Source organism: Solanum stenotomum, chromosome 8, assembly GCF_019186545.1.
Source record: "Solanum stenotomum isolate F172 chromosome 8, ASM1918654v1, whole genome shotgun sequence".
NCBI lineage: Eukaryota > Viridiplantae > Streptophyta > Magnoliopsida > Solanales > Solanaceae > Solanum > Solanum stenotomum.
The window spans coordinates 254,407-276,600 of NC_064289.1; the positions used below are offsets into that span (position 1 = coordinate 254,407).

At 34.2% G+C, this 22,194-nt stretch overlaps 4 protein-coding genes across 4 annotated transcripts; 1 reads left to right on the forward strand and 3 right to left on the reverse strand.

Annotated features, from left to right (window-relative positions):
* Positions 1–2,363: 2,363 nt before the first annotated feature.
* On the reverse strand, positions 2,364–6,209 carry LOC125874699 (histidine-containing phosphotransfer protein 1-like). The gene is made up of 6 exons (XM_049555695.1): positions 6,035–6,209; positions 5,798–5,928; positions 5,638–5,706; positions 5,308–5,379; positions 3,241–3,313; positions 2,364–2,654 (listed from the first exon to the last, which is right to left on the reverse strand). Exons 1-6 carry the CDS (start codon positions 6,095–6,097, stop codon positions 2,604–2,606), a joined length of 459 nt encoding a protein of 152 aa, XP_049411652.1. The 5' UTR covers positions 6,098–6,209; the 3' UTR covers positions 2,364–2,603.
* Positions 6,210–8,759: 2,550 nt separating this feature from the next.
* LOC125873392 (methyl-CpG-binding domain-containing protein 4-like) lies at positions 8,760–9,871 on the reverse strand. Its single transcript, XM_049554327.1, has 2 exons — positions 9,718–9,871; positions 8,760–9,488 (listed from the first exon to the last, which is right to left on the reverse strand). The coding sequence occupies exons 1-2, from the start codon at positions 9,745–9,747 to the stop codon at positions 8,994–8,996; spliced, it is 525 nt and encodes a 174-aa protein (XP_049410284.1). The 5' UTR covers positions 9,748–9,871; the 3' UTR covers positions 8,760–8,993.
* A 1,765-nt stretch (positions 9,872–11,636) lies between these two features.
* On the forward strand, positions 11,637–14,335 carry LOC125872999 (auxin-binding protein T85). The gene is made up of 5 exons (XM_049553834.1): positions 11,637–11,868; positions 12,202–12,308; positions 12,491–12,694; positions 13,139–13,206; positions 13,841–14,335. The coding sequence occupies exons 1-5, from the start codon at positions 11,748–11,750 to the stop codon at positions 13,947–13,949; spliced, it is 609 nt and encodes a 202-aa protein (XP_049409791.1). The 5' UTR covers positions 11,637–11,747; the 3' UTR covers positions 13,950–14,335.
* A 1,465-nt stretch (positions 14,336–15,800) lies between these two features.
* On the reverse strand, positions 15,801–19,335 carry LOC125875047 (RNA demethylase ALKBH10B-like). Its single transcript, XM_049556113.1, has 7 exons — positions 18,644–19,335; positions 17,867–17,994; positions 17,635–17,752; positions 17,068–17,178; positions 16,816–16,931; positions 16,565–16,719; positions 15,801–16,373 (listed from the first exon to the last, which is right to left on the reverse strand). The coding sequence occupies exons 1-7, from the start codon at positions 19,089–19,091 to the stop codon at positions 15,905–15,907; spliced, it is 1,545 nt and encodes a 514-aa protein (XP_049412070.1). The 5' UTR covers positions 19,092–19,335; the 3' UTR covers positions 15,801–15,904.
* Between the last annotated feature and the right edge of the window lie 2,859 nt (positions 19,336–22,194).

Sequence of the window (22,194 nt, forward strand, 5' to 3'; positions counted from 1 at the left end):
GAATATATGATTTAATAGTCCATTAATTACAAATTACTTAATTTCTTTGTCCTATAAAACTGAACCCTAAAATGAATACATGAATAAAACGAGTTAATACCTCAGATGGTCGCTCAACTATGCACTATTCTCTTAGAAAGTCACTCAACTTTCAATTTTAACTCAAAAGTCACTCAACTATGCGCTTCTTTCTCAGAAAGTCACTCAACTTTGAATTTTAACCCAAAAGTCACTCAACTATCCACTCTTTCCTCAGAAAGTCACTCAATCTATATAATTGCTTTTTTAATTAAAATTTGCTGATATTAATTGTTTATATAACAACCAAACTTTTAAAAAATAAAAAATATCATTTAAATCATTTATTGATCCACCCACCTAATCTGACCCATTAAAAAATATAATATGACCCATTTTATTTTGCCCTTAATCCTAAATTATTCCCTCTATTTTATGAGCAGTTAAATAACAAGTTCAGCAACTAGAGCATGAATATCTGTAAGGTTTACACATTTCTGGAGATGATCAAATACATTTCTATTAAGATTGCACCAAACAATAAAATCGTAAGTGTGTGTTACACTAATTGTGCCGTACCCTTTTTTTCTTTACTAAGGTAATTAATTGAAGAGGTAAAAAAATACGAAAAATAATAAGTTCAACGGATTATAGACCACCTTCATAATTCAAGTGTGTAGCCGATAATTTCATCATAACTTAGATGTGTTTCTTTGCCTTATTTCTAATTTTTATTTTTCAAAAATAAATAAAAGAAGGGTAAATAATTTATGCTGAGGAGAAAGAGAGGGAATAATTTAGGATTAAGGGTAAAATAAAATTGGTTATATTATATTTTTTAATAGGTCGGGTTAGGTGTGTGGATCACTAAATGGTATTTTTTATTTTTTAAAAATTTTGGTTTGTTATATAAACAATTAATATCAGCAAATTTTAATTAATAAAACAATTAAATAGATTGAGTGACTTTCTGAGAGAAGAGTGGATAATTGAGTGACTTTTGAGTTAAAATTCAAAGTTTTGTGACTTTCTGAAAGAGAAATGCATAGTTGAGTGACTTTTGAGTTAAAATTGAAAGTTGAGTGACTTTCTGAGAGAATAGTGCATAGTTAAGTGACCATCTGAGGTGCTAACTTTGAATAAAACACATTCTAATATTTTGTATGATGATTTTAGGTATAGGAAATCATTTGGTCGATTGTGAATGAGTATTTCTACCAGAAAATGTTGTGTTATCGATGGAGTAGTCATCTTTAAGTTTCAACAAATATAATGTAGTGGAGTATTATATACGAAGGCCACCCACTTAATTTCCCCATCATTACATAATGGTGTTACCTAAATGAACAAATGAAAGTTGGGTACTTATACCCATGCTTAGTATATTCAGAGCTCCTAATTAACATAGTGAATATATATTGATATAGAGAACATGACTTTGAAAATATATTTTAGAAAATAAAAAAACTTGGCCCTTTATTGAAGTGTTATTATAGAGAATGATTGTTAAAAGAGATGTTTGACTCGTATCGAAAAGTTGCATATTATATTATATGATGATTCATGTTACCACACCCTTCATTCATTTTCAAAATATATAATGTGTGTTAAGAATTAAGATTGCACCAACCCCAACAACCGTGGGCGTTTTTGCAGTAAATTAAATTTAAGATGACCAATTCTGCCTACTACTACTACTATGTACAGACAACAAACAGAGTGTAAAGCAAGACAAAACAGAATGTGCGCATTTATGGAACTTACACATCTCACGTCTCTTTCATCCAACTATACGGCACCGCGAGCTCAACCGAATTCATTACTCAACACATCTTAACTCAATCTCAAAAATCAGTCAACATTATTCAAAATCAAATTGATAATAGATGTTGAAAGCTCTGATCGACATCTCTTGCACACTCGTACTAACATAACATAACATAGCATGGAGGTCCAAAACCAAGAACTAAAATGAGTGATAATGGACCTTGAGCTTAACTCGATTTCAAAAGATGGATGACTCACCAAGATGAGAACCAATGTGGGGAATTCTGATGTTTTCCCACTCAAACCACGTATATGTATACGAAAAGATTTTAAATTTTATACATCTAATAAAATATCATTCATTCTGAATCTGCTAGTTCTAGATTCTGGTTCCGCCTTTGGACACTCGACCTATTTTCTGACAACTTGTTTATGAAAGCTGATTTATTGAAACTACCTACACACATCAGTCAAACAAACTTCCATGTGTCATTTACAATATAATACTACTACTTAACAAGGTGAAAAGTTCTACTACTTAATAATGGCTGGCTACAGTAGTGCATACCAAGTGAATTGAGATAAACTATTGAAGGGTAAAAAAGTTCAGCAACTAGAATAGTATAAATAGTTCAACACCTAAAAGGTGAAAGGAATTTTGATGTAGGAGATGTGTTATTCACATGGAAATTCTTTGCATCTACAACTATTAGAATCCAACAATCAAAGTAGCTCATGAAATCTTGAAACTCATCTGTACTGCCAACTTTTCTTTCTACTCTCTTTGTCTCAGAATGTGGAGTTCAAATCATTAGCACCTATGACAGGTCAGGAATCCTACCACCAGCCGCCAAGATTTGCTTCTCCAGCTGCAATTTTATAAACAAGCTGCAATTTAGCTGATTTTACAGACTTTGGAAGAAAAAGAAAAATCTTTTCATTAAATAACTATTGATGTATTGGACATAGTCGCAACATCTTTGGTAAAAATGTAAGACTTCAGAGAATCAAAAGTTTTTAGTGAAGACTAATCATGGAAGAGAATTCAATGTCAGAAACCTGGCTTTAAACAGGTAAAAGGAAGTGACAAGAAAACTTATTTTTTAAAGTAGTTATGAGCAGAAAACATAAAAAAATCTCTTGCTAGGAAATTAAGGACTCCAAACATTACTTGAGTGGAAAAGGTTAAATCAAATGAGGAGATGCTGAGAGGGCTGTTTCATTATCAAACACTAGCCTCTAGGTATTGCTTGTCAAATACTATGACTATGACCTATAACACATATCCTGTCAAACTTTATCGCGAAATAATTTGTGAAAGATCTAAATTGGTTGAGCATCAGAATCCCCACACTTGACTCATTGAAATTTAAGCATCATGTACTAAGTAGCATTTTCTTCAACAGTATGGTACTTAGACCTGGAAATCCCAAGCATTTGTAGAAGAGTACTTACCCTCATCAAGGTTTCAAGTTTGTTCTTCACAAGAAAATATTCATGTTTCACCTGCTGCAGACATTGCACACACCTGCACAAGGAGATAAAATAATGTACAAAGATAAATAAGAGTAGAGTCTCATGGGTACAACTCAAAAATCAAACTTAGATGCACCACACAATAACAAGACAGTATGAAGGCTTGAATCCCAAATTAACCAAGGTTACAATATGGGGCTCGTTGTTTCTTACTACCATTTTCTGATTATATATTCCATGTTTGAAAGCAATTAATAAATTAAAGGCTTTAGCTTTTATGTTATCTCATAGAGTTTGAAAGTTCCTATGAGGAAAGTTAATCAAAAAGTAATACCTATTACTATTCTAGATACCCACGCCACAGCTATATGGTCTTACTAGCTGACTTATGTTACTTCCGTATGTATTTACACAACAGTTGATGCATGTATTTTCAATAGTTTCTCCAATATACTTTTTCTTTGGCTGAGAATAGCAAGTATAAAAGAACAATAATTTGTCCAATATAATACTATAACACAACTGGAAATGCTAGATTTTTTTTTATTTTTTTTTGGAGAAATACAACAACAACATACTAGTGTAATCCCACAAGTGGGGTATGGGAAGGATATGATGTATGCAGACCTTACTCCTACCTTTACGGGGTAGGGAGGTTGTTTCCGATAAAGACTCGGCTCAAAAAAAAAAAAGTGCAGCAGAGTGTAAGTATATAAGATTGCAAAATAACAGGATACAAAACAAACGAAGCAACAAATAGTAATAAACACTGAGAAATGTTAAAGTATAACTGATATCAAAACTAGCACTAAGGAAGTGCTGTGGTTACATCCATAAAAGAGCAATAGAAAGGTTATCCCTGGCTGCTATTTACACAAAAGTATATATGAACAGCCAACAGGATTTCATCATCCTCAATTATATCCATTTTACACTAGGAAGAAACTGTAAAAATACAATCAGATTTGACTTTCAAGATTGAGGTCTTGTGTCCATCAAAACATCTTCTATTCATATCCTTCCAAATACTCCACCATATGCCAGCAGGTATGGTAATCCACGTCATCTTTAAGTGTTAGGGCAGACCTTTTCTAGCTAATTAAATGAGGTCTTTAAAAAAATGAACCCAGATTTTACTAAGAGATGCTTCAATTAAATTGGCCTTTCATGTTCAAACTGTGAAGAAAGAGAAGTCAAAATACTAAGGAAAACAACGCAGACTTAAGCAGATTTGAGGCAGAAAAAAGGGTAAATGCTACTTGAAAAGATCGCTGCACAGAGGCAGTTCATACTGGTGTCCTCCTAAGGGGCAACAATAATTTTGTGAAGATTTAGAGACTCACTAGTGAAGCTCGTCTATTATTGTGATCTGATAACATCAAGCATAAGAGTTGAACAGGAATGGAGTGGCATGTTAGACTCCAATTTATCTTTTTTACCAACCAGAAACATCTCTGCTCAAATCCCGCTGTTCTTTATTCTGCAGTGACTGTTTACATAGAACTCCAAGAAGGCGTGATTTGTTTTGTTTAGTTACTGGAACTATGTAAATGGTGTCCCAAAAGAGAGCCAGAAACACAAAGAGATCAGGAGGCTTGAGGTGGGGCCACCAAGACACGACAACATTTGTATTGCAATTATAACGTAATAGAAATGTGTGAAAAAGATAAAAGTGGAAGGTCCTAGACATGTACCTTCGTAAATGAAGAGCCATATTAGCATCAAATAATGTCCGACTTAGAAAATGCCCTATAGATGTATTTTGTGTGCGACCAAGAATATACCACATGATCATAGGTAAATCTAATATCATGTTTCTACGCATTGATACCTATTAACCACTTTATCACTATGCGCAATATACCAATGAATTAACAAAAACACAATTACATATGATTTACATGGTAGAAAACAAAATTTCCAACAACATTTTTTCTAAATGTCTACAAAGTCAAATCTTTTTATGTAAATCTTCTGAAAACCCCAAAACCTTATACAGATAGATAGAGTAAGGCAAATATTGTAAAAGCATCAAGCTATACCCACCCTTCAATGTTCTTCTCTTCGCAGAAGGTTTTGAAAGCCATACAAGCATTCTTTACTCTGTGTGCACCTATGCTGCAAAATATAACAGAGATTCTGATCAACCAATTAATCGGGATACTACTAACTCCTAAAGGACTTCCATTCAATTACCTAAATTCGAATAGCATAAAAGATAAGTAGGTTAAATCTTTGATCACAATAAATTCACTCAAGATGTATCACTTGTGTACAAAATATCCAAAAAAAAAAAAGTCCAAAAAAGATACAACTTCAAGCATCAATTAAAGTAGTTTAGTCAATGACAAAAACCTAAAAAGGAAAATTGGATACCTGGAACTGCTACCCTTGAACTGATGGATATGGGAATCAACTTGCTTAAAATCTACAACCTGTTGTTGACTACAATTGACCAAAAAAAAAAACTAATGATCCAATATTTCAATTTCAGGTAAACAACAAAATAAAGTAAAAAAAGACATTTATTTCTCACAGAGCTGCTGCCAGATTGTTGATAAGTTTTTCTGAATCTTCAAAGAAAAGTGAAACTACTTCAAAAACAAAGTCTGGGTTGCTCTCATCTTGCAATTTCTGAAGCTGAAGAAACTGATCATCCAAGAATCTCTTTTCAAAAGGAAAAAAGAAAAAAAAGAGTTTTACGAGCAAGCAAAACGAAACTCACATCAGAAAAATCCCCTAATCAGTAAAAAAAAGAAAGAAAGAAAACCACCTCACGGTACAAAGCTGAAATGAAGTCCATAAACTGTTTCTGCAACTTGGCTACTATTTCCATGATGTGGGGTTGTCTTCTCAAAAACTCAAAACTTTATTGCAGATCTACAGATTTCATATACTAATTTTAAATTGCAATAAACAAGCAACTTTAGTAAGTATGTACCAAATCAATGCTCATCGAATTGACTTTTCTTAAAAATTATGGTTAATATATTACGAAAATATAAATTAATGAAATTCCATTTTTGTCCTAATAATAACTACTGTATGAGTTACTTTAATTCCTTTTTCGCTAGAATCAATCAAATTGAAACTAAAATTGGATAATTAACTTTATTTTATTAGAATAAATATATGGAGTTAAAGACAATAACCTATATACAAGTGATTGACCAAAAAAAGAAGAAGTGATTTTTAATTGGGAATATTGTAGCTAATGATATAGATATAATATATTTCGTTTGCCTTTGAATACAATGTATCCCACTGTATTTTTGAACTAATCATTATTACATTTAGTAAATACATAAATTATCGTTATATATGGAAATTTCTCTATAACTTTTGGTCAAATATTAGTGTTGGAAGTAAGTGGCAGATTTTGTAAACTCATGATTGACTGTAAAAATCATAGTCCATTCAAACAATTTTGGAAATTAGTTAGGAATAATATCCTAGCAAATAATACATAGACTATGAATTCAAACTCGTTTCAATGTTAGGCCAATTTTAATATCATATTGTCATGCTATATGTTTCTCTTCACCATAACATAATATAACGTATTGTAACATGCTTATGTTTTTGTACAAGTAGTTGTAAGATTTGCATTAGACTCATTATATCTTTGTAAACTAAAAGGATACTACAATTGTTTTTCAATTTGTATTTGAGATGAAGAAGTATTTTAAATTAAAATAAAATAACAAAAGTTACTATATAATTATAAAAAGTTTCTTACTTAAAAGATGTATATCTATTCTATTAAAAATGGGTCATCTCCGTCTTGATCAAACAAGATTAATAGTATCAATCAGTCAACACCGAAATTCACTAGATAATATATATGATCATAGATCAAATAACTACCGAAATTCTAACCCAGACAGAAAAAATACTCTACCATTTACTGTATACAAATATGCCTGCCTGCCTACCTTTTCTGATTTGCTGCCATTGGGTAATCACCATGGAAAGCAACAGATACCGATTTACACATCACAGAGGAAAGCAGCTTAATACTCCTATTTATTGTCTAATATAATGATAAGATAGCCAGAATCCAAAAGTCACGGGACTTTCGATCATTATCAAATTAATGATGAGCCATGAATATCTATCTAAAAAGACGATTGACTGTTTTGTGGAAATCATACTAATACTACATGTTAAAACCCTTCAAAATTGGACATACTCAGCATAACTGCACATATAGAGAAAATATAGAGACCAAAAAGCCAGGTCCATGGACCAACAAGAAATGCAGAATCTGAAGGAGGACTGGCAGACAGTCACCTTTAACAAGAAGAACAGAACAATGTGACATACCACCAAAAGGAGATACCATAAATCGGAAACAAATATCAACTCTCAGAAAATTGGAGATATAAACGTCAAACTTTTTCATGCTACCATATGTAAGTTATTAGAAACTAAAATCTTAACATATGTAAGCAAACAAACACATATCAATCTACTACTACTGATTCTCCAAAACCTCAGAACAAGACCTTGCACAGCGATGATAACACCAGAATGACATCATTATTTTAAAAAACTCTTCTGATCTGTTATCTCTAATGGCAGTGGGCCAAAAGCCTACCCAGACCCTACTAAACCTATCTTGGCCCTTACTGGAACCTCAGATACCCCTACTCTACATACAATAGAACAAAAAACTGCCTGAAATATTTTAGTATGTAATTCATATATGAACCCTACAATTTTATCTACTAACATAGGGGCTATGTTGCTCAACTCTTCAAAAATGTCTGCAGGTACGTGTCGGATTCTCCAAAAGTAGTGTATTTTTGGATAATCCAACACGGGTGCAATATCAAAAGTGAAGAGTCCACACAACATAGCATAGGGGCCATTCCACTATCAAATCATAAGATAATTGACCCTTCTAATTATATAACGATTAATAATAATAATTTAAATTCTATAAATGCCAACGTGGAAGAGAAAATCACCTCATCCTCTTCTTACCCAGGTAACCTCATTCACCCCAGCCACAAACAAAATATAAACCCTATATTGGTAGGTTAACAATGAATCATAACTAACACAACCTCATATTCCGACACATTCTTTTATTCCATGTGAATGGATTGACCCCCGAAGCAATACCCATTTATGCAACTCAAAAACCAACTCCCCAACCCAAATCCATCCTCTTTAGGTTATACATCGGTATGAACAGCTAAACAAGCACGCATAGTTTCTATTTTACAACAACATGAGGCAATTCATATTATTGGGCGCTATTTCACTGGTACTTTGGCATATAGACCAGTCATGCAGGTCCTGTCCAGTTTGCCATTTGATCCACAAGGATCAGGATCAAATGAATGTGCATTCTCTTTTGGTCAACCAAAGATATACTTTTTATACGGGGCAAGCATATATAGAAAGGAAAGAAGCAAAACTTCAAAGCTGCTATCCTATGTTAGAATCGAATGGGAGGAAAGGGAAGTCAAGTTAGCAGCTAAATCAAAGTAAAGAAGGCTAACAAATTTTCCTTTCTTCACAGCTTTAAGGTCAAATCAAATCCATCACCACAAAAAGTGAATTGAGCAGTTGAGATGTATTTTGCATAAAAAAGAGATGGAAAATAACAAAAATACATGGCGAATAAGTTGAGCCTTTAAGATTACCAAGACTCTAAAGTCTAAACACAGCATCTACTAAGCATATGAACAACTCCAGCTCCATCCATGGACGCACCGCACTCATTTAGTGCTACTAGCTGCACCCTTCTTGTGAGAGTTGGCAAGAAGAGCGGTAGAGGGTATGGTATCAATCATAACTTTGGGGCTGGTAAAGCTGAAATCTGAGGGTTTAACGTCACTGAACTCGGGATTTTGTTGAAGAAAAGTAGTTACTTCAGTAAAGGATCTGAGTTTCTTCCCTGAAGGAGTGAAATAATAAGCATCCATCTTAGAGTAATCTCTCCTCAGGTACAATTCCCTCTTAAACCCAGATGGGGTTTTAGGCAGATTGGGCTTGTCAATAGCCCAAGTTCGAGAAGAATCGTACTCAATATCTGTAGGGTCATCACAAGAAGCATTGGTTTGGTTGTGGCAGTTAAAGGGTTCTTCAGTAAACCTACTTCTGATTTCCTCAAATTCTTCCTGTGTCGCAATCCTCCTCCATTTCAAGCATTTTTCACATTGTGCTGCCCACACGCTCACTGATGGATTCGTTGCGGACCTCGACGACGACGTCTGTCACAAAATAAAGTACCTCTCTAATCAAAACCTAGAATAGCCATCGGAATCATTCTACAAAGCAGAATTTTTTCTACCAAAAAATTCAGGCGACATGACATTCCAGATCTCTATTTTTTTTTACTGCAAAAACTACAAGTAGCCGTATCTTTTTCTAGAAGTAATTTCAAAACAGTAAATCAACAGACAAGTATAAAGATTAATTGTTCATTCGAAGAAAATTTACCTTGGGAGTTTTTGGAGAATCTTTCGCCATTTCTGAGAGCAATCAATCGACGAGCAACTGACTGTGTAACTATCCAAAATGGACACCTGCTTTGGTTTTACATAGCATCTGTCGCCCAGACGTATGAAATTTACAGAGTAGGGTCCTTACTAATTTAGGATTTTCTAATTTAATCCCTTTTTTCCAATCATGCGCTTTGCAAATGATTATTATTGCACTAAATATAGTTGTTCTTGGTCCTTACTAATTTAGGATTCTCTAATTTAATCCCTTTTTTTTAATCAATCTTCATACATAGCTTTGCAAATGATTATTATATAGCTGTTGTTTTGGGCTTACTATAAGTGTCTTGAAATTATTTAATCGAATGTGATTGTTTTGTCAACAATGAATTTCGCCCTATTTTTTAAAATTTTATAGCCCTCTTCGCTATAGTAACTATAATATTGATTTTGCACCTATTTTATATTTAACGTTTTGAAATTTTCTCACGTTTTTTTCTCTCTCGAATATTTGCCTCGTTATTATTCTTAATATTCATGCATTGTATAGGACTATAAGTTATATTATAAGTGGTGCACTGAACATCAACTTGATCGTTACATACATACAAATTATAATGATTGAGAATTCATGTAACCATAAAAAAATTTGAAATTGATGGTTTTAACAACGTCCATTATCAAATTTTGTTATCACTGGACGGATGCATTTTTGTGAATCTTGAAAATGACACAGTACTAGCTCTCTCTATCGTGTATCAATGGTTCTTCTTCTTTAAAGTGACGATGAAAAATGATATTAGGAGTTGAATTAATGGGTTAGATTGGTAGGATAAAAACTTAAATGGATAGAAGAATTAAATTAAGAGCAATTTTTATTGGAAAAAAAAAAATACATGTAGGTGCCACAGTGAGAACTTGAAGCTTAACTATTTAACGATAAGTATGTATCTAAAATTGGAGCCAAATATAAAAAAAAAAAAAAAACTACAACTAAAGCTAAAAAGAATATATATATATATATAAACTTTTTTGTGAGAGTGTAAGAAGTAACCATAAATATAACCTTTTTTCGAATTGGATGATAGACTTTACTGAACATACGCCACTTACAATATAACCTTTAGAGCTGAACTCCAAGCCATGCGAAAGGGCATGACACTACCAATAGAGCACAACCTTAGCCTTATAGAAATAAATTTTGGCTCATCTGAAGCTATTAAAATGCTAACCAATAATAACCTGCTCTATGATGATCTTATTGTTGAATGCAGGTTCTTGATGGCAAAGTTAGAAATCATAAAAACGGAGCATGAGTTTCGTTAATAAAATGAAGTGACAAATAGGCTTTCAAAGGAAGAAGTGAAGAATGAAGTTTTTGACCAACCCAACATTTTGACTACAATAAGAAAGTAAATGCGAATGTACTAGGAACTAACTTTACTAGGGTTAGTAATGAACCTTTTTGTATTATCCAGGATCGAACTGTGACACAAATTAGTACTCCCTCTGTCCCATTTTATGTGGCAACATTTCCTTTTTGGTCAGTCCCAAAAAGAATGTCACATTTCCTTATATGACAAGTTTATAAAAGTACAATTCCTCTTTTATTCTTGTTGGTCCCACTTAATCTTAAAATAATACTCCAATACATTTATGAGGAGAGAGAAAAAAAGTCTACTTTTTAAAGGGCAATTTGGTAAACATTTCAAAGTCTTCATTTATTTCTTAAACTCCGTGCCCGGTCAAATGTTGCCACATAAAATGGGACGGAGGGAGTAATAATTACCTATCATTGTCCGCGGGCGGAGAACCCATTAATCTTTAATATTATAAGTAACCTTTTGATTGAAAAAGTAAATATAACCCTTTTTCCACTTAAAAAAACACTCCAACTAAAACCTAAATGGGGACATTTCAGTAAAATCAGTTATCGAATCTTTTATAAACTAAAATGTAAAAAGCTCCAGTTCACCGTTCATCCCTAGTGGATCTTTCTGGACGTTTTCTCGAAACGACGGTACGGTGATGAAAAGTGGAGTTTCCAGTTTTCAGACTGATGGCGCGATTATGATCCGCCATGGCGTCGTCATACTAGTTTCTCTTTTGTGGTTCGCCACAGCCGAAGCTTCTCCTTGCTCAATTAATGGCAAGTCTTCTCATCATTTCTTCTGCTCAATGCACTGATATTCTGTTCTCACTTATTTAAAATCATGCTTCTGCCTTCAAGTTAGGGAAAATTTCCTATTGGAGGAAATTCTGGGGAGCTTAGAAGCTGATTTGATTTAGTTGTGGCCCTTTTAATTCTAGAAGAAACAAGTTATTGGTTTCTTTGACTGAAATTCCAATGATTGATTGATAATATGCTGAATTATTTTGAACTGTAAAGAAATTAATTAACGTTTTCATTTGGTTGTTATTATGAGCAAAATTTTCTATCCTGGTTTAGAGTATAGAAGCTGTGATTTTCCTCATTTTGCAGGACTACCACTCGTGAAGAATACTAGCGAGCTTCCACAACACAACTACGGGAGGTCAGGTTTATCTCACACTACAATTGCAGGTTCAGTCTTTCACGGCATGAAAGAGGTGCTATTCTGCTTGCAGTTTCTTAATTTTGACCTGAGTAGAATGTAGATAGAAAGGATTTATATAGCCAGTTCTATCTAATTTGAGATTGAAATGAAGTTGATTGATAGTTAATATTGACTATTTGGTTTTTGACTGTTGCAATTTACTTTGGTTTCATCACACTATTGTTTCATGAATAGATAGAGGTGTGGCTTCAAACATTTGCCCCTGGATCTCGCACACCAATCCACAGGCACTCATGTGAACAAGTTTTTGTCGTCTTGAAGGGTCAAGGCACTCTCTATCTTGCTCCTAGTTCGCATTCAAAGTACCCAGGAAACCCACAGGAGTTTCATATATTCCCTAATAGCACTTTTCATATCCCTGTTAATGATGTTCACCAGGTATCAATCTGCCTTGAACTCTTTTTTCTCTATCATACTTGTGCTTAAAATTATTCCTGCAAGATGTAAATAGAGTTCAATAACTTCATAAAGAACACTTTGAGCTGATACATTCTTAATGTTGCATCTAGTTTTGTAGATAAAAACACTTACAGGGGTTTCTAAATTTTACTTCTTGAATCATAATCAATCAGTTGACAAAGTAATTGTTGAAAGGATTTAAGATTTAAGAATTAAGTCGGTCAATATTTTACTAGGTTTCTGTTTGTGGTGGATTAAGACACAATTGTTAATATAGCGTGTTTAAAGACCTATACCAGTGCTGCTTTTGCAGTCACAAAACCTCAACTGAGCTCATAGGTTAATCATATTACAACTTTTTAAATTAGGCTTCTTCTCTATGCACGTGTGACCGGAAGTATGCTTTTATTTTTGTAATTACAGGTATGGAACACTGGTAAACATGAAGATCTACAAGTTTTAGTTGTTATATCTCGTCCTCCAGTGAAAGTGTAAGTAACATGTGTTGAACAATAAACTTCCAGTCCACCATTGCACAGATTATCATGTACCATCAGTTTGTCTATGCTTAATATTTTTTGTTAACCTTGTTACTTTTATATTTTTGTTTCTATACTTTCCCCATGATGAAAGACTCCGTATCTCCTGATAAGGATCAGTACTTGGACAGTTGGACTTCATAAGAGTTGAATTGGGAGTTGTTCTGATGCAGTTACACCCTTTTGTGTTTCCTCTATGATTTACCATAAGTTTTTAAACTTTGATGTTTGTTCTTGTCAACATGTATCCCATTGTGTAACCCGTCTTCCAGGAAAACAATAAACAAGAATAGTTCACCATGGACCAAAACAACTACTAACTAATTTGGCCATTTGAAAGACTTGAGATCAGCCTGCCTTGTGCATTGGAAGCAGCTTGTGTTTCTAAGTTCATGATGGTACTAGCTGCGTAAAGGGGCGCAAGAGATTTCTGAAAATACAAACATGCCTAGGAATGTTGTTATTCATCTTTCCTTGTGTGGTTGGCCTGTCATGATTGACTGATAAGTTTTCTACAATCCCACATTGTGCATGCACGCTCTAGTTGTTACTTAACCGAGCTTTGCTTTCTCGCACTTGTTTTCAGGTTTATGTACGATGACTGGTCGATGCCACACACAGCTTCCAAATTGAAGTTCCCGTATTACTGGGATGAGAAATATTATCAGACATCAATGTGGAAAGACGAGCTTTAGTCAGAAAAGTAGGCTATGCAGTTACCTACATTTAGCTAGTGTTTGATATGTTTCTGTATTATACTGGGGTCTAGCTTATTTGGCGAACGAGTCAATGATTGACTAATACAAGAGCAATGTAACTGGTTTCGGGTGGAACTTATGAGATGCTTTTACAGGTCTTACAGTGTATCCAGTCACCACATTAGTTGTACTCCCTAGCTACTAATACATGATTTCTTTAATGGAGAAACAGTAGTTTGTGCGGTTTCTGTGTTGCTGTTATTGCATTTCGACTCTGACGGGGAGCTTATTCTTGTTGTGAGTGTAATGAAGATTAGTGCAACGTACTCCATCATCCTCTGTATATCAGATTATCTGAATAAAAATATAAATAGGTCATCAAATAATGTTTTCTTTTGTTCTGATTATTGCAATTGTGTAAATACAAACGTACTAATTTAACATTTTCGTCAATGATTATCGCATTGGGGTTGTTTGGATGAAATGGAGGCTCGCCTCTGGAGTATTGTGTGATAAGAAAATTCCACCAAAACTTAAAGGTAAGTTCTACAGAGTGGTAGTTAGACCGGCCTTGTTGTATGGAGCGAAGTGTTGGCCAGTCAAGAGCGCACATGTCCAAAAAATGCATGTTGCGGAGATGAGGATGTTGAGATGGATGTGTGGGCACACTAGGAGCGACAAGATTAGGAATGAGGTTATCCGGGAGAAGGTGGGAGTGGCCTCTGTGGTGGACAAGCTGAGGGAAGCAAGATTGAGATGGTTTGGACATGTGAAGAGACGGAGCGCAGACGCCCCAGTGAGGAGGTGCGAGGAAATGGTGGTAGAGGGTACGCGGAGGGGTAGAGGTAGGCCCAAGAAGTATTGGGAAGAGGTGATTAGACAAGACTTGGCTAGGCTTCACATTACCGAGGACATGACTCTAGATAGGAAGGAGTGGAGGTCGCGTATTAAGGTGGATGGTTAGTAGGGTTGGCGTGTTGCCGTCCCTCGCGAGGGTATGGGTTGTTAGCGTTTGGAGTAGTCCTAGCCGTTTTGCTGTTTACTGCGTTTCACTCCTCACATTACTTTCTTGTTGTTATTGTATCATTTGTTGATTATACACTATCTTTTGGATTGGTTGTTATGTTTTATTTATAGCTCTCCTGTAACTTAGATTTGATGTTCTTGAGCTGAGGGTCTCCCGGAAACAGCCTCTCTACCTCCACGAGGTAGTAGTAAGGTCTGCGTACACTCTACCCTCCCCAGACCCCACCTAGTGGGATTTCACTGGGTATAGTGGGATTTCACTGGGTACTCCCCAGACCCCACCTAGTGGAATTTCACTGGGTATGTTGTTGTTGTCCATTATCAGTACTCTCCTAGATTTTAAAGTAGCCATCGACAGAGTTAGTTCAGTTAACAAATTTTGCTCAGATTAATAAACAGATAGCTCCAAGGTAAGATACGGAACTTGAAAGAACTGAAACCCAATATCCCTCATCATTCACTAAAAATGTCCTTTTTTGTATCCAGGAGGAATTTCAAGGTATGCAGGCCTGCAATTTCACTGGAGATGGAAAAGTGAATGAAAATAATAATAATAATTGGTACTTGAGAAGAGAAAGAGGATATAATCACATTAAAATCAACCTCTACTGTCCTTGAAGAGATTGATAGAAAAAGGAAAAACTCAATGGAAAATTCAGCAGATAATACACTCAGCTGACTAAGCTCAAAATATCTAAAGCCTCTCATGGTTAGCATAAGTAAAAGGTATATCAACTAACACCTAAGTAAAGATGGAAAATCTTTGAAGGGAATAAAAAAACGCACAAGATATATCCATACTCAACAACTGAGCTCAATATCCATACTCAACAACTGAGCTCATCGTGGAGAGAAGAAGCAACGCACAAGGGATGTTGGATGCAGCACTAATGGTGTTTTAGGGACTGTCTCTGATCATACTCGGTCTAAACTGCTGTACTTGCTTCTGAACTGCTCGCTGATTTAGGCGACCCACTAGGGGAAGGTAGCTCAAGAAACAGCCTTTTCTGGGCACGTGGTGGAATATGTTTTGCAGGTTTTCTTGACAATGGAAGAAAGACACCAGTACCACCAGTTGGAATCCTTCGAGGGTTTAGAACCATCGGACGCACAGGAGCTAGCATAACTTCTGGAGCTCGAAGGAAACCCCATTTAGGCATCACATCCATTATCTTATAACCATTAGCTGCTCCATTTGCAGTTGAATAGTGTGTTGGGACACCAGGTTGCCATAAGGTCATTGCTTTAGTCAGAGGAGGGATTTGTTGATCTGAGACGAAGTTATTCATCTCTGTTCTTACTTTGAAGAATGTAATAGCAACTCTTTTGCTAGCTGATGAGCACAGAGCATGTCTAGCCATATCCGCGCTGTTTCCTCTCATGACTAAAAGAGACCTGCCAAATATAGGACGAAATGAAGAATGTCACCATAAGAAAAATCGCCGTTTGATAAAGAGATTTTTAACAGACTGAAATAACACTAGCATGGCCTTTCTTTCATCAGGGAATGGAGGAATTGTAATCTCCCATGTTAATGAGAAAGACTTACTACAGGAGGAAAATCGGAATTTGTGAATACACATTACCCTTGTTTAAGAGAAAGCATGAATGATCCTTTGTAGTTCCCATCACTGTCACTCACAAGAGCTCTACCAAATGCCATCATTGATTCAGAGAGGAGAAGGGTAGACACCGGCTGGTCCAAATGTGGTGGTTTCATGAAAGGCTGTGAATACTCCCCCTACAAAAGCCAGCAAGAAAAAACCATATAGGCTCCACTTTTTACCAATCAAAATGTACAGAGGCCAATATGAATCTGGCATTAATAAATATGAACCTCATCAAAGTAGTTGATGACACAGCTGTTAGGTCTTCTACTTTCTGATATTAGATTCCACTGAATCAGGTGGTCTATGACACCTTGTAGAAGAGCTGGAATGGGTTCAATGTTACCTGAAGGTTGATTTCTCCCAATTAAGCTTTACGGAATGTGTTAAAGGTAATAATAATATAGAAGTATTCAGAATTTTTTATGAATCCAATTGTTGCAACAAACATAGATATGCATTAAGGCACAGCTTTCCCTTACTCTTTTGACACATGGCCTCCTCTTTTATATGTCCGAAAATTGGGGTCCCAAGCTGAATCATCTCTCTTTTGTTGCCCTTCACTTGCTGGTTGAATAAAATAAAAGTTTCACCTAAAAAGGAAGTCACAAGCAATTCAGGGTGGAAATCAAAGATAAAGAGGTGATTTTGAAGAACAATGATAAACAATTAATGTAGTAAAGAGCTTCTTTCACTTCCACTTAAGAAGTATAGTGTCTTAAATGAGAGCAGTGCACAACTTGTCTAGAAAAACTACCTAATAGAACATTGAGTCGAGCTTTTGGTGATTGTATAGTTCACAATATAAGGAGAAGAGAGGTAATCAGCGTAAACCTCAAGCACCAAGAGTAAAACAACAGTTTCCTGAATATTACATGTGTACAAAATTTTCACTCAGAAGAGAGAATTCATGGAAAAGCCTATATAGTAAGCTAAGGCTGCTATAATGAGTCACAAAGCAAATCAATTCCCAAACCTGCTCGAGCAAAACTTCGCCTCAAAAAGGAAACAACACTAACTATAAAAGTGCCACGAATCACAGGATCCACCTGACAGATCACCATTCTGGCCAGCAACACGAAGTTCGTTCACTAAATCATTTAGTTTAGAGATTTCATTTGGAGTAAATATGTCTTCGAATAACTTCAGACCTCGCACTACGTTCACCTGACAAGTCACAGATTATGGAAGCTTAAGATCTTCACAACATGGATCAACATTGGATTTAAAATTGAATGTCATCCTTCACAGAAAACATGCAAATTGCAATTGAGGACTCACCATATGCCCTTTGACTAGCTCTTTCGACACAAACCCCTTTGTCATCTTGATGTGGGCATGCCTTGCCTCACAGTTCTCATGGTTTGAGCAGAATTCAACACTTCCTACTAACGGTTGTATTAAGGGTCCTGTAAATTAGCCATCATTCCAAGAGGACAAAAGAGTTCAACAAAATGAGAATTTTAATCAATCAGTCAACTTTGTTTGGCCCATCAGTATTATACTAGACAGATTTTTAGGTGACGATCAACTTATCGTACCCCTTTTTCTTTAACCAACATTTATAATCAATCCTATTTTATTTCGTGAAGCACAGATTATAACGGAGTTAGATGTGACTCTAATACTAGTATAAGTAAGTTTCTCATAACTCATAGGTAAAACTGGGAAAATTGTTGATTTTCTTAAACTGGACTGGTGTGAAAACAGAATTTAAAAAATTCAACACCCGAGCAATTAAATATCACCATCCGGAATTTTAGTAGCTTAGTTGATTGCCTGAAGTTTCAATATGTTGGCTAGGGCTTGATTCTACACATTGTAATCCCCTTTCCCATTTTGAAAAACATCACCATCGGATGTGAAACAAAAAAATTCGTTACTGCAATTTCCATATTTTGAGGCGCAAAATTTTGAAAGAAACTGTAAACTTGTAATGATGAATTAAATGTTAATTAAGCCAAAACTCTTTCATTGAAACATGAGATTCTGTACGGAATGTATGCTCTTTTTTGGTGAATATTAACTAGTCCTAGTATATAATTTAATGCTACTTACCTGCACTTTCAGGAGAATCATCTCCATCCACTATTTCGTTTCGTCCATTTTCGGAGCTCGTGATTGCCTGTGTATCGCACTGTTTGGAGATTGCAAACTCCTCTCTCTCCTTGACCTTTCTCTCAGCGACTTTCCGTAGATCGAGTGTAACCTCGGCAATGGAACAGTACTTTTGCATCTGTAGAATTGGGATCCAATTAAGCCTCCGGCGGTGGATTGCTGCAAACACCGATTCATGCTCCGCTCTCCCGCCTTCAAGCTGAGTTATATGGTTGCAAAGCGCATCTATAATCGCATTTGCAGCAGCAAACTCTCCCCTGAACCACGCTAATATTGCGTCCTTAGCAAATGTCTCCGATACCATGGTCGGAGTGGAGGCCGCCGGCGTAACCTTAGAATCTAACGGTACTACATGGTGGTGTCCAACAACGGCGGCAGCTGGCGGCATATCGAAACAATGAATGAATAAACTTAGTCAAAATCCCAAACTAATTAAAGTCTCCGTAATAATCTCTTCTCTCTCAAAATATAATTTGCAAAAGCTTTTAGCTAGTCGTTGGATTATTTAGTTTGAATGTTTCGAATTGGTGCGGTGGAATCGGAGAAATTGTTACGTGTCGGCCGATATTCCCGGCGAGTATTTTCCGGTTTATCAAAAGAAGCAAAATGTACCAAAAAAACAGAATGATGATGAGAGTGGGCTTTGTTGGGGAGGTTTTTGAGTATTTAAAGGACGTTAATGGTGACTTTTACACTCCGTACATCATAGCATGCGCCAAGGTGTCACTATGTCAAAAACCAATTTTTATGTTTATTCATTAAAAAATAAAATTGCAAACCTATATTACTTAATTATTTAACATAGACCTATTTATTGATTAAAATAGCATGTTTTTAATTTCAAAAAAGGAGATGAACGGAAAGAAAATAATTCAGATGAAATTTAATTTCAAAAAACAAGCATAAAGTAATAAATAAATAAATTACATTTACAAGCAATAAATCAAAATAATTCGAAGAAGAGGATGTCAAATATAATTTAATGGTCCAACAAAATAGAGAAGAGATTGAGGTAAATTGTACAAATTGATTTGTATATTATGTTGAAGTTCTTCTTCTTATTTCTATATAACATTACAGATTTTGAGATTAATAGCCAATATTTTTTCGAGATATACATTTTATCTATACAATAGATTCATATGTCAATTAATTTGTTTTGTTTATACAATTTGTTGAGATATTTGGTTTGTTTAAGTTATGGAAAAAATTATATTTGTACAAGTTTCGAAATTATATATGGTTATCATGTTTGTATATTCGATAAATATCGACAAAGTATACGTTCAAGCTATTATTTTGTATAATTTTAGGATCATTGAGGTATTTGTATATTTTTTGTAATTTTTGTTTCTATCAATACATTTCACATTATGTTGTATACGATTTTATGGATTTAGCATAGCAATGTTTATTGCGGTACCTTACTTTTTTAGACCTTATTTGTATATTTTCAGCAATATTAATTAATTATATACAATTATTTTTTTGTGTTTGTATATTATCAAAAAGTATAGTTCTGACTATTTATTTGTATATTTCCAACATTAGTATACATTTACTTATTTATATATTTCAATCAATTGTGTTTATATACATAGTCATTTTTTGACATGTTTATTTAGGAAGTTAAATTTATCTTTCTTTATTCGGTAGAAGTCATATTTGGTAAGAAATTCTAATCAGCTACAATAACTATGATTTGTGAGGTTATTTTTCTTTTTAATAACCTAAATTACTACTTCATTAATTAAGTTAAAAGTCTAATTTGTATAAAATTCACTAAGATATACAATAGCTACAAAAACTATAACTAAGCTACGTAATTAGATAAATTATAGCTAAAAAGACTAATTATGTTTCAACTCTCAGCTATTTATGAAATCTCTCCGCAATATCTTCATTTTCTTTCACTAACATTTTCCATTTTTACTATTCGGCAGCCCTTTTTTTTTTAAAAAAAAATAATGATGTGAAAAGACAAAAGGCAAGGCTGGCTGGCTGGCCGCATCGTTTTACGACGGAAAAAAGGTGATTATTTTACATTTTAAAAAAAAACATAAGAAATGTCATTATGAAGAAATTAAAAAGTTAAAATTATATATATATTGCACGTGAAGCATCTGTTTAATTGAAAAGCTAATGCCTGCCCCAGCGTGGGTCAAACATAATTAACAAAATCTTGTTCATATTCTAAACAAAATTAGTGTAAATTTGGAACGATCTAATTCGTCTGCTTAAATTTTTTTTCATATTAATTAAAGCAAATAATAATACTATACTTGGCTCGTGATGATCACTAGAATTCTAAATAATTTACTATGTAGATATCTTCCGCATGTAACTTGTAAGTAAAATTTACATAAAATAACGAACATTTTTAAAATCAAGGAACAATCCTACAATTTTCCTGTTTAATTTTAAAAATAAAAGATTTTTCATGTATATATTTCAATATCCACTTTTATAGTCATGTCATTTCCATTGTGGTACCACTGTTGGAATAAAATAGATGGTAAAAAGAGCAAAAGAGGAAAAAAGAATGTTGCTATAAAAGTACGAGATTGTCATTTTAGTTCATTAAAGGAAATAATAAATTTTGATAGAGGTAAGATGAATCAAGCGAGTGACATTTAATAAAAAAAAACAACTAGTTACTGAGGTGTTTGAGTCAATTTGTGCACACCTTTTTTTAAAAATAAAAATAAAAAATTAATAGAACTTGTGCACACCTTGATTAATAATTTATATGTTATGTGCTGATTTTTAAATTGTAAACTTGAATGATATCGTGTAATAATACTACATCATATCAAGGGTGTTATTCAAGAGTTAAGCTAAGATGCAACAATTTGAATGATAATGGCTTAAGTTCGAGTACAATATTCTCTCGATCTTTGCTATCTAGTTGGATTTGGACTTGCAACATTTTCTTTCCAAGTGTTAAAAATGAAAACGACACGTCAATAGTATTCGATTGTGAGTATAAACATTTTTAAAAAGTAGATTTTTCACTTTGAATGATTGGATTCTTTATTCTTCAAAGCATAAATCAAAGTTTGTGAATGGTAAAGGTTAATGAAGACAACTAACGTCAGGTATTTAATTACATTTTTAAATTAAATGAGTAGGAGGGCGTATCTTTTATGATATCCATTTGTATGATTAAATAATTCTACCATGTCTTTTAGAGGATCTTCGTGTCCCCTTAATTACAAATGTGAATTATGTTTATACATGTTCTTATGTTGAACACTGCATGCCAACTAGTTTTAGCTGTATCTATTTCTATTTCACACTATGTTTTGATAAATAAAGACAAAAGTATATATATATATCTTCCTTTTTTAGTTAGGAGTAATTGACAAATAGGAAAAAATTAAAAATTAAGAATCAGAAGCAGAATAATAGATGAAAGAGGAAAATGACAAGAGCATAAATAATTAGTGACCAAATAATCATCGTATCCCTCGGAAATTCCCACCTTTAGT

What these genes read in the sequence shown, in the direction of transcription:
- LOC125874699 (XM_049555695.1), bottom strand. Translation starts at nt 6,097, where the DNA reads ATGGAAATAGTAGCCAAGTTGCAGAAACAGTTTATGGACTTCATTTCA. An exon ending in TTTCAGCTTTGTACCGTGAG is followed by an intron (nt 5,929 to 6,034) that starts GTGGTTTTCTTT and finishes CCTTTTGAAAAG; the next exon opens with AGATTCTTGGATGATCAGTT. An exon ending in AACAATCTGGCAGCAGCTCT is followed by an intron (nt 5,707 to 5,797) that starts GTGAGAAATAAA and finishes GGTCAATTGTAG; the next exon opens with TCAACAACAGGTTGTAGATT.
- LOC125875047 (XM_049556113.1), bottom strand. Translation starts at nt 19,091, where the DNA reads ATGCCGCCAGCTGCCGCCGTTGTTGGACACCACCATGTAGTACCGTTA. An exon ending in TGATTCTCCTGAAAGTGCAG is followed by an intron (nt 17,995 to 18,643) that starts GTAAGTAGCATT and finishes GCTAATTTACAG; the next exon opens with GACCCTTAATACAACCGTTA. An exon ending in AGCTAGTCAAAGGGCATATG is followed by an intron (nt 17,753 to 17,866) that starts GTGAGTCCTCAA and finishes GTGACTTGTCAG; the next exon opens with GTGAACGTAGTGCGAGGTCT.
- LOC125873392 (XM_049554327.1), bottom strand. Translation starts at nt 9,747, where the DNA reads ATGGCGAAAGATTCTCCAAAAACTCCCAAG. An exon ending in ATTCTCCAAAAACTCCCAAG is followed by an intron (nt 9,489 to 9,717) that starts GTAAATTTTCTT and finishes ATTTTGTGACAG; the next exon opens with ACGTCGTCGTCGAGGTCCGC.
- LOC125872999 (XM_049553834.1), top strand. Translation starts at nt 11,748, where the DNA reads ATGAAAAGTGGAGTTTCCAGTTTTCAGACTGATGGCGCGATTATGATC. An exon ending in TTCTCCTTGCTCAATTAATG is followed by an intron (nt 11,869 to 12,201) that starts GCAAGTCTTCTC and finishes CTCATTTTGCAG; the next exon opens with GACTACCACTCGTGAAGAAT. An exon ending in CTGTTAATGATGTTCACCAG is followed by an intron (nt 12,695 to 13,138) that starts GTATCAATCTGC and finishes TTGTAATTACAG; the next exon opens with GTATGGAACACTGGTAAACA.